General features: G+C 38.3%; 1 protein-coding gene across 1 annotated transcript; it reads left to right on the top strand.

The window, feature by feature from the left end:
* The first annotated feature begins 2628 nt into the window (after positions 1 to 2628).
* LOC127803935 (uncharacterized) lies at positions 2629 to 16897 on the top strand. Its single transcript, XM_052340582.1, has 3 exons — positions 2629 to 3323; positions 4798 to 4985; positions 15910 to 16897. Exons 1-3 carry the CDS (start codon positions 2702 to 2704, stop codon positions 16606 to 16608), a joined length of 1509 nt encoding a protein of 502 aa, XP_052196542.1. The 5' UTR covers positions 2629 to 2701; the 3' UTR covers positions 16609 to 16897.
* Positions 16898 to 18480: the final 1583 nt, after the last annotated feature.

Here is an 18480-nt window from a genome sequence, read left to right as displayed (position 1 = left end):
TCCCTTATTTATAGTGTGAGATATAGACAATTTACACAAAATTAAATATGGTGGGGTCACCTCGTGGGAGACAAAGTACCCATCTTATCTCATTAAAATAGGGAGTAAAAGTTCCGTACCACGTGGGGTCTGGCTTTCCACGAATAAGAACAGGTAAACATCAGATCCAGTTATTCTGCTTCATGATCTTCTTTACGAGCTAATCGGGTTGACCAGCAAGCTAGAGCCATCGCTGAGAGCTCGCTTGCTATCGCAATCGGAGCTCATGGTTTAGCAATTATGCGATCTTGCAAAATCATCGTTGTTCTAGGGCCCGTTGTACTCCAAGAGATTGGGCTTTATCATTGGGCCGCTCTCAGTCCAGAACAATCTTGTCAATAGCCCAAGCCGGTTCAAAAAATGCTCGTAATAATGAGAAATTAAATTTGTAAATTATACACTTATAAATAATAATAAAGAATTATTATTTGTTTGTACATAAACTTTAAAGATATAAATAAGGTGATCTCCTTAGTTATAATAATTCATCTATAATTTTCTAGAAAAGAGTTATGAGTTTTTTTTTCAATTTTTTTATATTATCTTTTATTTTCTTGTTAATTTGTATGGCGTTCAATTTTGAGCTAACTTAGTTATCATAGACAAATAATTGCAAGCTAAGATCACACCACAAAAAACACTATTCCATAATGGTTACATAGAGCACAACTCAAGTCTAACATAAAATCCAAGTTAAAAGTCTCAGTCCAATATATTGAAAAATAGTTCAAATCAAATTTATAATTATTTAAGGATTGTTCAAAGAAAAATATGTTAAATCAACAACTTAATATAAGGGTGTCCAAATAATTTGTTATCTCACTTCTTGTGTGAACCTAATATGAGTTAAATCAAATAGATTTAGAGTAATATAAAATAAGTGCAACAATCACTTAATCACAAAACACTAAAATTTTATGTAAAAGACTCGTCCAAAATGATGAGTAAAAATCACGGAATCGGAATTCACCCAAAATTTTCACTATCAAACAAATAATGGATATAATCGTTATTCTCTATACTCAAGAACTTAATAATTTTTGGCACATTAAAATTCTCAAAAGCAACAAAACAGTTAACCCAATCACAACTCTTTCGCTAATAAATATTCTTGTAATGCCACTCAAAAACAATAAAGAAATATCTCACTAAAAAATATTAATGTTTGTATAATGATTCCTTTCAAATGGATTGTTAGATCTTGATCTTAATCGTTGAATTTAAAGAATAATGAGTTGCGAAAGTGTTGTCCAAAAATTGTGATAATCGAACCACGAGATGCAGAGATATCAAGAATTAACTGATGATTGCACAAGTTGCCTAAATTTCTCGAACTCTCAATCGTTGCTCTCAGATTTTTTTATAGAAAGTTAGTAACTGAAAATTGAGATTTTCTCACACAATCACACACATATGAACACACTCACGACTACTCTAGTTTTGCTCGATATATATAATTAATAACCTTTTGACCATTTTTCAATTAAACTAATTTATTAAGTTTGTAGCCTGATCCACCACACATAGAGGGATACCCAACAAGGATTAACAATCAAACTTTAATGTTTGATTTCTTACTTTTATTCTTATTATCTTGTCTTTTTTCTTAAGCATATTTCTTGCATTAATTTTTATAGCCCCACCTTTTTTTCTAAATCATAAACTGACTTAGGTTTTAAATGATCTTTTTGAATATTAATTCTAAACAACTTTAATTTATTTTTTACAGTTTGATAAAAAGATTCATCTATTCCAATTACCACAATAATTTTCATTAATTTAAGCACATTTATCCACATTATCTTGAAATATCATAAAGTAATAGTCAAAGATACGCTAAGTACCTATTTTGTTTTTGTAAACACATTTTCAATAAATATAAACTAACGTACAAAGATTATTGAAGTACTAGTCATATTACTCACCTTAGTAGAGCTAATCAACATTTAATGTGGTACTTAAGACACGACAATCTAAAAGTGAAACAAAATTATAGTTCATTGTGACTATTGATAAAATAAAAAATCTAATCTAAAATTAAAACAATTTTTTTTTTTTTGGGGTTTGTTGGGGACATTGGCCTAAAAATTACTTCCATTGCTCAGACATGTGTTTAATTAACTCTTAAAATTTTAAATAAAAAGGTATTTTTTTTAATCAATGTAAAAAATATAAAAATATTAATACTAAGGTGGTTCCTAAAATTTTATCTAAAAAAATTTATTTCATATATATCTAGACTATAGTATCTATAATAATAAACCTACCACAATAACAAAAATATAACAAATTGAATTCCTCGTATGTTATAACTCATATCTATGCGGCTATAATATTAAGGAGTGTTTGGTTAAGATGTTACAACTTCAAGTGGCATTTATCTATCTATAATCATAACATTATGTGACGGTGTAATCGATATGACATGATTATTGAATATTATTTATTGCACAACGATCAAATAACATAATTTTCCTATCCATAAGCACGTGACAACAGCATGGGTCGTGGGCTCGTTCGAGAATGGGTAGTTCATCTAACGGCGTCGTTTCGGAGACTCGCCCGACAACTTGTTCATCACTCCGAAGTACAACAAAACTCAACCAAGAAGACAGGCCCTTCTGGATTCAACGATCCCAAATCGACCTCGATCCCCGCTGCAATGTCATGGTTAGCTCGATCCATTGCCAACTCTCTAAGACTCGACGACGACGACGATCACCACAACGACGGTGACAATGGCGATAACAGCCCTAACACCATCAATGCTAAGGACGACCAAGATCATCAATCCGATCCACCTTCAGGCGTCAAAGAAGACCTTTCCGAGATCACCAAAACCCTAACTCGCCAGTTATGGGGAGTCGCGTCGTTCCTCGCTCCGCCACCTGACTCCGAATCCTCTCCGCGAGCCGAATCCCGACCCTCTCCGTCGCCACAGGCATCCGATTCGAGTCCTCGTGAGGCCAAGGGAGCGGAGGCGTTCGATGCGGAAGGGGAAGCCTTCGATGCCGCGGGGATCGCCGGTTTACGCAGCGACTTTGCGGAGATCGGGGGAAAGTTCAGGAGCGGGATTTTCAAGCTGTCTAATTACAAGGCAGTGTCCGAGTTTACGAAGATTGCATCAAATTTACTGCAATTGGGACCGGAGCAGGAGAATTATGGCTCGGCGGGAGTTGCGGTTGGTGTTACTGATGAAGTGGTGGCCTTCGTGAGGGATATTGCGATGCATCCTGAGACATGGTTGGATTTTCCTCTACCCGAAGACGACAGCGACGATGATGGTTCGTTGTTTCGATTTGTTACTGTTTCCGCTTTGAAGTGTTCTGAGGATTTTTTTTTTTTTGCCAACGCGTTTCATTTCTGGATCAGCACGAATTATCTGCTTGTTCTCTACAATAATTGATTTGCATTTGACTGCGGGATGAAGAGACTGATGTCCAGGACAAGTGGAGCTTCAGCTTCTGCAGTTCAACATTTCTCCATAATGATCAACAACTATTGTGCATTTCTCTTATTTATGGAAAACAAATTAGTATGGTGCACTTTATATCATTATCGGCTGTGCTTCCAGAAAAAGAACTTGGTCATATTTATCTGCAAGAGTAACAATTGACCTAATTTACAAGGCTCAAACAGAGAGAATCTCTGGGAGAGCTGCATTCTGATTATTCTGAGGAACTTACTCGAGTTTACCTAATTTAATTAAGGCTCAAACGGTGAGACATGTTTTCATATGAATGTCAATAATGTTAAAAGATATCGGTAGAGAGAAATTTCCTTTGAAGATTTTGAGCACCCGGCGCTGAGCTTCCCCCTCCCTTTGTTTGAGAAGCCTTGCTCATTTCCTTCCTTACCTGGGTTCAGGTTATTGGTAAGTGATGCCTTATATGCATAACTTGAGGAGAATTGGTTTGCCATTTGTTTCTTCATTGTCTAGTTGCTCACGATACTTAGAGAGGTTCTTTCTTTCCTTTTTTTTTAAGTTAGTGGGTAACTCTCATCTATGTATGAGTTTTTGTGTTCTCGGATGTTGGCCTGCCCAAGTAAGAGGCAGAGACAAGTAGGGTCTCTGGAGGGAGATAAATTTGAGAAATTTTGAAATTATTGAGAGTCCTCTCTTTTATCATAAGGGAAGCATTTTCACTTCCCTTTCCTTATGGGTTTGGGAGACTATTCACTTTCCTTTGGAGTCTTTAGTCTTTTCTCAGATGAGTATCCTTGTAAGTAGTATATATCTATTTCTTTTATAAAGGTTCCCCTTATTGGTGGTTTCTTTTGGATCATTACTTAGCACACTCCACCTTTTTTTGTTAGCTCTTTTGATGTATGTACCAGTAGAGTTGGGAAAATCTTAGTTGAGCTTAAATGGCTAGCTTAACAATTATATATGAGAGCATCCCCAATGCATAAAGGCTCCATTTTGCAAGGGTTATCTTTGTACGCAACCTCACCTTTTGCAAGGCTGTTTCCACTACTCAATCCAATGACTTAGTCACAAAAGAGCAACCTTAATGTTACTATTAAGATTCACCCTCTTCAGCAATTGCCAATTACACACACACACACATGGATAATCAAGTGGATACTCTTAACTATTATGCCTTCTTGATGGTAGTAGTGCAAAGGAATAAGCATGTGCAAATTATCCCTCGCAGGACACTGAGATGGATGCTTTTGTGATGATGTCAACCATGTCATGTTATCTTTCTTCTCACTCTACAGTGTCTAATGAGTTTTCTTTTTTTGCCTCTTTAGACTTTGACATGTCTGATGCCCAACAAGAGCATGCTTTGGCTGTTGAACACCTTGCACCAAGATTGGCTGCTCTTAGGATTGAACTGTGCCCTGGCTATATGAGTGAGAGCTTCTTTTGGAAGATCTATTTTGTACTACTGCACCCTAGACTCAATAAACATGATGCTGAACTTCTGTCAACACCCCAGGTAATTTAGGTTCATGAAACTCAGTAAACTGTTCTTTTTTTTTTTTAGGGAAAATTATGCATATCCTTCGTTTTCTGTCAAGTGCAGGGGTGATGCTTGAGTTAACAGCAACGTGTGTCAAAGACGGAAAGTGCTGACATAATTTTGTTTTTAAAAATATATATTCTGATTTTACCCTTAGTTTAAAAATTTAATATTTAACTTATTTTTTCTTACCTCCCTTTGTTAACTAAGTTTTGCAACCAACTCTGATATCTACTTGCAATTTATTTGGTCAATGAATGTTAGCTGGTCATGTGGCAGGCGTGAGAGCTAGAAGCTATTCCTCCAATCAAGTTAGTGTGTAGAGGTTGATGTATATCCAATTTGGCAGTCTTGTTCGATTCCATTTGTCAAGCCAAATATGCATCTGTTGCATGTATGCATGCATTCAACATATATACACAAACAATTCTCTCTTGGCACATTGATGGTTTCTTACCAAGTACTGGTGGTGTGATGGTTTAGTGCTATGCCCCATACAATTGCAATGCCACTATTTACAGCTGTGGTAATGGTGTCCAATGTGGGTTGTTCAGATGGCTACCATAGCAGCGGTAGTGGGTAGAAGATTGGTGAGTTTTTCAAATGGCCAAATGATGGAGCAGTAGATGGATGATAGACAAACTGTGATGGCTTCTTGCAGTCTATGGATGGATTCCCTTTGAAATATTGGTGCATGGGAACAGAGGGTATAAGTGGATTTGGTGGTAATGGGCATGGTCAACTAGGTTAATAGTTGCAGTGTCACCTGCAGTAATAGTAGTTTTTCAATCTTTCTCACCACCCATGCCTTAATTAGGTAGACATTACAATTTAGAAACCTGAAGTGAGTGCCCCTGTACTTATCAACCCAAGGGACGTTTGTAGTTTTACTTGAATATTATATTGTGTTTCCTAGACATTTCTTTTAAACTATTTGTCCATGCCAACATATTGTTAAGAACCTAGGGTTTGAATAGGAATTTAGAAGAAGAAGAACAGAATGGGGAGGGAAACAGAATCGAAAGAGGGAGAACGAGAGAGAGAAAAGAATAGAGAGAGATGTATGGAGAATTGGAGAAAGATAGACTAGAGAGAGAGAATATGGAAAACATTCATGTATTATTCGATAATCCCTTCAGCTATTGCACAAGCCTTCTTATAGGCTCTCTCCTAACTCCCTAACAATCATTCAGCTAACTCCTAACCCCCTAACAGCTTACAACACAACCCTTTGTTAGTTATAGCCTCATTTGTCCCTTATACTCCTAGGTTCCTAACAATCCCCACCCCTTCAGAGAGTTCTTGTCCTCAAGAACTCACATTGACTTGCCCTGTTTGTCATCCAATCCTAGCTTTCACTAGTTGTTTCGTTCTTTTTTCTTTCTTTCTCCTCTTCAGCCTTTTCCTCCTTCCTCTGACCTTCTTTTTCTTTTGTTTTTTTTGCAAACATAAAATGTATACCTCGAAGATCTCCATGCCAAGTATCTCTTCTCCCCTTGATTTGTTTGTTCTAGCAATTTCCTTAACCTCTGCTAAGACTAGTTCCACTACCACAATATCAGTAATTTCCCCCAGATGCAACAATTGAGCAGTATAGACTCGCTTCAATTGTTTTCTTTGCTCCTCTGTAGCTTTTTCCTACTTGCTCCCATTCACCAATAGTTCTTCTTTAGCAAGCTTCTTCGTCATTGGTGTCGCAGTTACTTTTCCTAAGGAATCAATGTCTTCCAGTCCTGTTGCTTCAAGAGAAACAGATTTACGATCTTCAAAATTTGACTTCGCTACCTCTCCGACTTGGCTTCTTGATTTCTGGCGTCAATTGCAGGTTCTTCTACCACAGTTACCTCTTTCAAGGGTGTCACATTGCTGTCTCCAGTATATGCCATTTCTTCCTTGTCATCCGGACTTGCCTGATTCTCTTAAGCTGATTTATCAACTTTTTTGCTGCAAATTAGGGGTATTGTATTTTTCATTGCAACTCTTGATTCCTATCCAATCCTTTGCAAGTAGTTCATCCACTTCTTGCAAGTAAGAGGTTTTGGGTAGGATTCCATTTTTTGCTGGAATCATTTCCGTTGTGGATCTTGGAAAAAATTCCTTTGGTAGAGGGATCTGGAATTTCAGTGAAATCAACATCATTAATGCATCTAATTTTTGATTGAGAATATCACCTTTCCCCTTGAATCCTTTCTCCATCTCCCCAATCCCCATCCTTGAAAATTTGCTTATGAAACATCAACCTGTCACTCGCCATGAACAATTCCCAAGAACCGTATTGAATTCGTCGGAACTCCTGCCCTAATTGCGACCGCCCTGGTCTGCCCGCACCACCTTGGACTTGAGTCCACTTCTCGTCATTGGAATCTTGTTCCAATTGCAATCGCTCGAAATCTACTCGCAACCACTACCAATTCAAGATCGCCCAAGCTTGCTTCCTGTTCGCCTTCAACTTCCGAACAGAAGTGCCACGATTCATTGGCAACAATCACCTCACAATAGTCACCCAAGAGAGTCGCTCACCTTGTGTCGGAAGTCGCCTGAAGCTGCTTCTTCTTTCAATTCCAACTCTCAAGAATTGATCGGAGACACTTGCCTGGTCGACTTCAACTTTCAAGCTACGCCTACCTTCACACCTTGGTCACATGCAATGAAGGTAATTGGTCACGACTTCAATTCTAACTCAATATCGTCGAAATTTACTTGGGTGTTAAACGCAATTGACTCCCAAGAAGCGCTGGAATTCTATTGCACCAACAACCTACCTAAGTGCCCCAAGAATCGCCCAATCATCATCCAATTTTCGGAATCATTGAATCTTGTTGCTTCTTGAATTATCTTGCTGTGACTCGTTCAATTTCACCCTAAACTCAGATTGCTTCACCAGCTTCGTGTCCGTCCGTAAGCTTTAATCAAGACCGCCTCTTGCACCTGCACTAATCGTACTGCCTCGTCTTGGGTTGCGCCTTGCTCGCGTCTGTCAACTCAGATCACCTGTTTTCGTCCGTCCATTCTACTTCCTGTAATCGGCCCGGACTTACTCGCTAGTAAATTCTGCAGTCGCGCCCCAAACTGACCCCGTTGGAATCTGGGTCCGCTACTGGATTCTTTGTCGTCGGAATCGTCATAATCACTATTGTAATTAGTTGGATCCATAGCCAAGAACGTTCGCTTCGATACCATTTGTTAAGACTCTAGGGTTTGAATAGGAATTTAGAAGAAGAACAGAATGGGGAGGGAAACAGAATCGAAAGAGGGAGAACGAGAGAGAGAGAAAAGAATAGAGAGAGATGTATGAAGAATTGGAGAAAGATAGACTAGAGAGAGAGAATATGGAAAACATTCATGTATTATTCGATAATCCCTTCAGCTATTACACAAGCCTTCTTATAGGCTCTCTCCTAACTCCCTAACAATCATTCAGCTAACTCCTAACCCCCTAACAGCTTACAACACAACCCTTTGTTAGTTGTAGCCCCATTTGTCCCTTATACTCCTAGGTTCCTAACACATATGTGGGGAGGGAGACTAGGACAGGGGTATAGGGCTATAATGACTTCATGTTTAGCCCCCGGTGCGTAAATAGCTAAACACACATGTATGTGTAACTTACTAGATGCATTGATACATGAATGATGACTACATCCATATGCCTTTGCTGATTATGCAATGAATGCATGTTTTAATGCTTCATGATTATACGTGCTGATTTATGAATGTTACTTTAGTGCCTTAATTACATTCAATTAATCTTAATTTAAATAATTTCCAATGATTCACTACTTGATTTAAATTAATTATACTTATATATCAATTTAATGAGCATTTAGGAAAGTAATAAAGGTTCCTTTAGAGTTTGAACCTTGATGTAGTATTACTATATTGAGATTCACTTGGTAACCTTAAATAGACTAAATTGGACTTAAGAACCAGGTCAGGGAACTAGGTGGATTAACCTTGAACTTAGATCCCTTTGGAATCTTAAGTGGATAACCTTGAACTTAAAAACCAACGTATGTATATTACTCATAAGATTTCTTCCCAGGTCTTTTGTAGTTCTTAGCTAGCACATTTATTGCCAATGCACAATCCTAAATTTCACTAAGAGCTCTAGTGACCTCATTTGTCTCATATGAAGTGACTAACTTCAATACTTAGCTACGCCAGTTTATCAAGAATTCATCCGGTGGCACCCTAACCTTAGTGGTTTATAGTCTGATTAAGAGAATAGTCTCACCCTTAAATTGATAGGACTTATTTGCATCTATTACAGGATAACACAACATCATTGAGACAGACTTCTTATTCTTTATTTCAAATATAGATTAGTGACATAGTTGTGCCTTAGCTTGTTTCTCATTGAACCTGTTGAATAGGTTGGGTTGCTACTAAGTATAAGTTTAGTTACAAAGCTTTAGTCCCATATCCTTTATTGTTTGTCCACCACCACTAATGGAAAATTGTGTGTTCAAAGAAATTAGTATGAATATGTTCAAAGAAATTTTTGTGAGGGGCAAGAGATTCTAGGTTAAAAAATTGTATGCTTTTCTGGTTGTAGAATATCCAATAAATACATGGCCAGTATCATGAGGGTTTCATCTATGGCTTTTTCTCATTTGGTATAATAACATGAGCAAGACAACCCTATACCTTAAGATAGGTCAAAGTAGGCCTTTTTCCTTCCCATATGGTATGCTGCCAAAAAGGCTTCATCCCATAAATTTCGTAATGAGCATCAGTAAGAGAATTCAGAATACTGTTTCCAGCATTAATAGTCATCATCCGACCATTTCTGAATGGCTGCATTTCCTATGTTTAAGTCAGTTTATTTTGCACTAGGTCTAACAAGAATTTTTGGACATGGTTCATGTCACGATCCTAGGGCTTAACCTAGGATTAGTTTGGGAATCGGAAGAATCCGATTGAGCTACGGCCTAGAACAGAAGGAAATTAAGGAGGAATTTGAAAGAATGAGGGAGAGATTAGAAGAAGATTAGGGAAGAATAGAATGAACAGAGGGAGAAGAGAATTGAGTGAGAATAGGATAGTGTTGTATTTTATTTTTGCATGCCTCCTCCCATGGAATGAGATGAATATATATAGGTGCTGCTTGGTGTGGGTGTGGATGCAGCAGATCATCCCCCCTCCAGCAGTTACAATAAACTATTTTGTTCTTTTCCTAAGGCCTCACATGTGGCCTTTCTAATTCTAACAGAATTGTTAGCTGGAATATAGATGCAACAATTAAAGTAAAAGAAATACAGTATAGCCATTCTAATTAACCCTTGGGTCGTGATAATTCCCTCTCCTTGAAAGGTTTTTTGTCCCCAAAAAACTTATTACGTTGAGCTGTTCTTATTCATTCAATTCCAACTTTCTCTATTAGTTTAATGCTTCTTTCCTTCTTTATCCTTTTAGGCTTTTTCCTCTTTTCTTTTCTCTCAACTGTAACAGTATCATAACTTGCTGCCACATCGTCTTCAACCATCTGTTCATCAGTCAATGCAATAGACCAGCATTCGAATTTTCCCACTGGAGGAGGAACCAATACAGTAGCGGAAATTTTGTTCCCTTCGACAAAACTTATAACTTTTTCAGCTATCTCCCTTAGCTTTTCGCCATCTACAACCGGCTTCCAAAATTCCTCACCACTTTGAATCTGTTGCTGATGGAGAGAACTACTTGCAAGGTTATAACAAAGGATTTCCCTTGATTGAAAGAGAAATCAACATCTCTCTTTTCAGCTTTTGTGTTCTATTCTCTCGAAATCCCTGCTTTAGTTACCTCTGTTACCCCCAATACTGATAATGGGTTCACATTTGCAACTTGGCTTGCCCTTTTTGAAATGGAAACAACACCATCATATTGTTCGATGCTAGAGCCTTTTATGTTGGTAGTAAGATATCCTTCAGCTAGTGCTATCTCCACCCTCTCGCTGCCCATTTTAACCCAAGCCAAAGAATCCTTAGCTTTTGGTAGGTCTAAAATAGGAGGAAGGATTCCAACCCCAATATCTGTGTAGATTGAGGTTCCTTTAGTCAGATTTCCCTGATCCAATGCTATTCCGTTTCCTACGAACTTCTAATCCAGAACACCACCAAATCCTTTAGCCCATGCACTAGCCAATGGGGGTAATGAGTTGGCATCTTCCTTGTCAATTTCGCCTAAATCGATATACTTCTTCTGCTCAACATTGGAGGTGAGCAATGAATCTGCTTCCCGCCTCCTCAATTTCTCCTTCAGTGGCTCTATTTTAGGGAATTCGTCTTTTTTAAAACTCCCGCGATAATCATCAAAGTATTCAGCTGGAAAGTTGTAATGATACTTCTTGATTAGTATCATTGCAAACTCCTGCAGCTTCTCGCGGAACATACGGCCAAATTCCTCGCACTCTTCATCAATCCCACTGTTGGTTCCTTTGTCTCTTTGGCTAGACTCATTCTCAAACTTCTTTCCCCATATTTGATGCTTCTGGTCAATTGAAAATGCACCATTTTTCTGCTGCCATTGAGGATTTGATTGTTGATGTAGGCATTGCTTCCCAAAACCTCCTGAGTAGGACATCCCATTAAAAATGCAACACTGTTCCACTGCAATTGAGGCTACTTTCTTGCTGGAAAATTAACCACTGAAAATGCAGCATCATTTGGCTGCAATTGAGGCTCCATTCCAACTGAAAATGAAGAATTCTTCTGCTGCAATTGAGACTCCAATGGTCTCCTTTGTGCACTGCTCCCTTTAGCCAAATTTTCAAAATTAGCATACTTTGACGACGAAGGAATAGGAGTTCTATACATTTTGGATCCAACCCCTCCGTGAGCTAATCGGTTCTGAATTTGAATTGCCTCAAACGACACAGAATTACCCTCGGAAGCATTGGGCCTGCTCCTATCCAAAAATTGAACGAAAATTCGAATTAACTAGCCCGTTGCAGTCAGGAGAATAACTTCGCTCTGTGATGCCTTCCGATTGGGATCGTGAAGTGATCAGAAATCACTTGACCTTGCTTCTCCCTCAATCCTTCCTCATTTGACAAGGGCTATTCATTGAATCCGTTTGATCTGGCTGCGACAGCCTTCCTCACCCCTGTCGTTAACTCCTGCGGAGCTCCTGCAACTTGTCTTCCGCTTCAGTCGCATGCACCTAGGCCATCTGTTTCACCTTCGACCATAGTTCTGAAAGGCGCGAGGCGCAAAAGGTCCTGGAGCCTGAGGCGCACATTTTAGAAAAAAAACTCAAAATCTTGTAAAATCATAAAAAACTATCAAATTATCAATAATAACACATGCATATCATTAATGATTTATTATCTTCAAATTCTAAACTAACAGCATCAAAATTGATTCATTCATCATGCAAATTCTAAACTAAAAACATCATCAAAGTTCAAATTTAAAGTCTCAAACTCAAACAAGTACCAATCATCATGCAAAGTTCTAAACAAACATATAAACACTACAAGTCCACAATCAATAAAGAAGTTTTAATCAATCATCATCAAGGAGATCATCAACATCAAGGTCAATATCTTCATCATCCCCTTCAATAAAGAAAATGTTTTCATTTTGAAAAATGCTATTTTTCTAAGTTTGGAAGATTAGCGCATTATAAGGAGATATATAAGAAAATGTTTTCATTTTGAAAAACCATCTTCCGGTATTTTGATAGCTAATATTCATTGTTGTTAAGATAATTTTTAATGAATTTTTCAAGAAATAGTAGGTATGTATTTTGGGAGTGGTAAAATCGTTAAATCCTAAGTTTGTACTAAAACCAAAATTTTATTTTTTTATTGTTATGGATTTTGATTTTTTAGATATTTTGATTGAATCCAAATAGAGGGTACTTTCTTATTTACATTTATGTATTAAAGTAAATGGAAGGTAAAATATAAATAAAAGAAAATGTAGACATTTACTTAAACTAAAGAAATGTAAATATGTTGTAATGTATACATGTTGGAACTGAGAAGGGGGGAGGAATTGGGTTGCTTAGGTTTTAATTAAAACCTAGGTTTCATACCTAGGTTTCATGAGGCGCACCTCTCACCTCGACGCCTCACTGTGCAAGGTGAGCGCCTCACTGAAATCGCCTCGCCTCGGCCCAGGTGAGGTGCTGAACTGGCGCCTTAGGGTGCCTTGCGCTTAGGCAAGCACCTAGGTACGCCTTTAACAAATATGCCTTCGATGGACTCACGCTCGCCTTGGACAATCGCAACACTCTCAAGTCCAAATTGCAACCTCCTGGCCGTTCGCGTCACCCTCTAGTCACCCACTCCAGTCGTCCGACCAACTCGCGTCACTACTGTCGCTCCCTAAGCTTGCCTGGATGGCCAAGGTCGGTTCTGTTATCGTCCTTCAAAGTCGCCTCTGAAGTGAGTCTTGTCCTCGCCTTAAGCAACCTGACTCGCTTCCGATATTGCTACTTGACTTCGCCAGATGATGCGCAAACGGCAGGTCACGAGCTTCCGAGAACGCATTTGATGGACTCCCTCACCAATCGTAAGCGATGTCTGTTCACAACGCTTCGCCTCACCCAATCATTGTCCAACTCCACCTTAAACCTATACTCGATCGATTTCACAGAGAATCGCATCTTCCTACTCGCCCAATCATCGTCATTGGTTCTGGAATTCACTCATCTTTGCTTTGGCCCGAATTCGTTAACTCTGCTTTAGCGACTCTAATAAGGCTTTAGAAGTTTCTTGAATTCCACTTTGGAAACCACCTTCCATAATCGTCTAGATCCAGTTCAACAGCTGAGAACTGCCGCTCAGTTGTAGTCGAACTAATCAAAGGCTTAAGACGAGCTCTGTTGCGGTCTCCTGAGGATTCAATTGACTCTGTTGGAGCTCCCTAGGAGTTCGATCAATTCTATTGTAGCTCCTCAAGAGTTTGCACGTCTCGCCGGAAGTTCGCCGGACACCGATTGCTGCTACGATCGCTAGAATTACTTAACAGAGACGATGGTTGAGGAACGAACTGCTCTGATACCATTTGTCATGATCCTAGGGCTTAACCTAGGATCAGTTTGGAAATCGGAAGAATCCGATTGAGCTACGGCCTAGAACAGAAGGAAATTAAGGAGGAATTTGAAAGAATGAGGGAGAGATTAGAAGAAGATTAGGGAAGAATAGAATGAACAAAGGGAGAAGAGAATTGAGTGAGACGAGAGAGTGAGAATAGGATAATGTTGTATTCTATTTTTGCATGCCTCCTCCCATGGAATGTGATGAATACATATAGGTGCTACTTGGTGTGGGTGTGGATGCAGTAGATCACCCCCCCTCCAGCAGTTACAACAAACTATTTTGTCCTTTTCCTAAGGCCTCACATGTGGCCTTTCTAATTTTAATAGAATTGATAGCTGGAATATAGGTGCAACAATTAAAGTAAAAGAAATACAACATATCCATTCTAATTAACTCTTGGGTCGTGACAGTTTATCCAGAACATAGGTTATCTTTAGTTGCTTCAATAAGAAAATTTCATATTTCATGCCCAATGACTAAAGCTTTGTCCAATCAAGCAAATGGTTCCGGAACCTGAAAACCAAGAGAAGTAAGAGCCATGGAGGAGTCTACACATCTTCAAATTGTTAATGAACTAATGTAGCTTCTTATAGAGTAATCTCATCCAACTAAGAGGTGCATAAATGCTTCTCGAAGATAGTTCAAGCCTCTTAATGTGCTAGGGATCTATCCACTCTATCTTCGGGATTCAATGTAGCTTGGGTTTGATCTTTTTTCCTCTCAATCTTGCACTGATTGACAGGAACCAAGTGCTTTTCAATATGTCCACTTAGAATCTGATTTTATTCTAACACTCATTGCTCATTCAACTAGCATACATACACGTGTGTGTATGTTTAAGTTATTATATGCATGTATGAGGATAATGAGTAGATTGCATTGGTACATGAATGATGACTACATCTAGATGGATGAATGCTTCATGATTCATGAATGCATGCTAATTCATGAATGTTGCTTTATTGATGTAATCAGGTTTAATTAATCTTAATTTAAATCATTTCCAATGATATTAAATAGTATAATTGCATTACATTAATAAACGCATGATATCATTTTGATGTGAATTACCTTAGGGATAAGAGGATATATTTTTAAGTATATAACATCATAGCTCTGGGAGCAAGCATCTTATGCTGAAATCCTCTCACCTTCCTCACACAAAATCCTTGTTACCAACTACCTGGAGATTGTTGCTTTCTTTTTCAGTTTACACATAATGTTACAAGCTTGTCATATATCTAAGTCAAATCATATTCTCAAGTGTTTCGTAAATAATTTATATATTTTTTTTTTATTGGGGGCATGGGGGTATGTTTCTTTTACAGTCTGGCAAAGTCATTTTGAGATATTCTTTTCTTTCAGTTTTATGAGTTAACTTTGTAACTTTTTTTAAGACTTCTGGCTGAACTTAATGTATATAGATTTTCTTTTATAGAAGGAAGGAGCTATCTTGTTGCATTATCCTTTACCAGTAGTATATCATGCCAAGTGACGTACCTTTTATTCTACCTTCCTTTATTTCCTCTTCCAGAAAGATTGACTTTTGGGTGGAAAATGTTAAAGGTATCTTTTTTCAGTGACAGATGATGTAGTACTAAAGCATAAGGCATACTTGGAAATTATTTAATTACTTGTCATTTGGGTTTTCTTAGGATTTGGGTTGCCATTAAGTTCTAATATTGGTTACTCTGTGATGGATTACTTAACTTGGAACTTTGTCTACTAGTTTCTGACAAAATGGACCCCCTGGAAGTTCTTCATTGGTGCTCTGATATATTTTTCATGCTCATATAAGTCGTATGTTTTCATACTTTCAACTCAACCAAGGTTGATAACCCATGGCACTGGCACTTGATATTCTGCACGCAGATTGTGAAAGCTAGAGCATTGTTGACACAGGAGTTGCAGAAGAAAACTAAAGCAAAGCCCGAAGAAAACTGGTCTAGAATGGACATGCCCCATTTAAATGACATCCCTAATGTACCACATGAGAAAAGCAATTCCGTTCCTTCCAGTGCTCAATCTGAATCTGTGCTCCTTGAGACGTCTGCCATTGAACCAGCAACTAATGTGGTGGATGCAGAGTTTGAGACAGAGAAGCACCCAGTTCAGAGTGCTGAAATTCCAATTATTGACAAATCTGTCATTGAGGAAAGGCCAGTAAACTGGGCCAAAGAAGAAAATATTCCTTCTGATTCTTCTTCTAGAGTGATGGAAATAAAATATGAAGATGATGTAGATGATTGGTTGAAGGAAGAATCGGCAGAGATTGTTGGCACTGGTGGAACTTCGATCCCTATTGAGAATGAAGAGGATGTATCATTCAGTGATCTTGAGGAAGATGATGAGGATGCTCCAGCAAGTTATAAGAAAGTAACATATGGCTCAGATTCTTCTACGAAAGAGTCACGAGACTGGGTTCAGTTGAGCAGAAGCTCTTCTGACCCGTCTAAAGATATCAGTGCTGTTAGTGTTGATCGGACCCGATCTGAGCAGGTAAATGCCAATAATCCCGAGACAAAAGAATCTAATGACTGGCTTGATATCGATGAGATTGATGTGGAATAATGCCATGCCAGTTGAAAGCTGTCTGAATCATGCCTTATAAACTATTTGTCTACCTAATGTTGTGAATAGATCTTGTACCGTTTCTTCAGGATCCTTTTTAAACCCAGAAAGTATCATGTATTTGTATATAAACCTGATCTCACAAAACTGCATGTTTGTTCATGAAAAATTGTAATTGCATGTTGGTGTGTAATAATCCATGTTTCATTGACTTCAATTCAGTTACTCATCTCCAGTATGAATGTATGATGTTAAGAGGCTCTGCTTCCACTTGTGGAGCTATTCCGTATATCAGATTTTGTTTTGGCTTACTGTTATTAAGATGGTGAGGATTTGGACATTTGAGCATATGCATTTTTGAGAGACAGGATTGCAGGGGAATTTTATTCCGTTTCCTATTCAGCCAATTTTCACTTTTGGTGCATATTTTCTTAATAAAAATTTAAATCATAACTTTGGTGTCTTGGAAGCCTCTTCATTGTCTTAATCATGCCATTCTTCAAGGATGCATACGCATTCATCTCCCATGAACAATGTTTATTTGCTTGTACTGTTGTACAAGGTGTTCCTGATCTGTCCGTGCATTCAAATGCTTGAAGACCCATGGGCAGATCACTTCTTGAATTTGAGAAATAGAAGATTTGATCTTCTCCAGAAAGCGGTTATTCTTCTTCATTGAATTTCATCGTTGATTTTAGTCTTCGCATCCTACGCATAACTGATTAATCGCCTCTCTCTCTCTCGCTCTCGTGGTTTTGTTCTGCCTCTGTCTGTCTGGCTAAAAAGGATCCTTTTTTGTTTTCATTTGTGATTTTTAACATAGAATACAAGTTCTCCTCCAGCGAAAAACGAAGCATTTAAACTCAACCCCACAGGGGAAAGAAAAAAAAAAAAAACTGATGAGTGAGACCAGGTATATAGGATAACCATAGAGAGTAACATCCGGATTGTGTACATCATGCGATTAAAACTAAGAATTTTGGCTTAGCAATGGTTCTCAATCATGATTCCTTCTCGCCCCGAAAGTAGAAAAAGAAAATCGCGCAAGGTAAACCTTCCTTCCAAATACGTTAGCAAGTTCTGGCAGTGTCCTTGGGCAAATGGAAGTTGCTCATTTCTGCCTGAGTTGTCCAGTCTTGCACATTGACGCCACAAACACAAACCAAGATTTAGTTCCACAGGAGCAAAGTGGTGGAGTCGTCCGTCTTTTAAGAGTCTGCTCTAGCTTCAGCATCTGCATTTTCCTTGGCTGCTGCCACTGCCGCCTCTTCCTGAAGCTTCTTTCTCCAGTATTCCTCAAGTGGGGGTCCGAATATTGCTTTTCCTGAAACAACTCCAATTCTGTGAAATCCACAACGTCAATGGGCATTTCAGTCACAAACAAATCACTAAATAAAAGCAAATGAACAATTTTAAAAATGAGAATAAAGACTAGCAGTCGTCTCATCCTGGTGACATAGCTGTAAAAGCAAATGAACAATTTTAAATGTAACATACTTGTACAAAGGCAAATTATGAAATTAACAGACCACCAACCCCTCTTCCTAACATTGATCATAGCACGTGTATTTCTAACCTTATAATACTCTCTCTCTCTCTCTCTCTCTCTCACATACACACACACACCTGGCTATACAATCAGGGTCAACCACTTTATCTAGCCATGCAAAATTCTCCGAACCCATCTAAACTGAACAGTTGTCTATTCTTAGAAAACAAATTTGGACCTAATGTCCTGACTCTGTAGGTACCCACCATGCTAATTTCACAATTATCACATTGACTAATAATGCAAATTGCTCCATATCTAATTGTCTGTGGAAACTGTGAGCCCATCAAAAGTAAACATACAAAAACAAAAGTCAAAGGAAG

Source organism: Diospyros lotus, chromosome 6, assembly GCF_014633365.1.
Source record: "Diospyros lotus cultivar Yz01 chromosome 6, ASM1463336v1, whole genome shotgun sequence".
Lineage (NCBI taxonomy): Eukaryota > Viridiplantae > Streptophyta > Magnoliopsida > Ericales > Ebenaceae > Diospyros > Diospyros lotus.
This window is presented reverse-complemented; position numbering and strand designations above follow the sequence as displayed.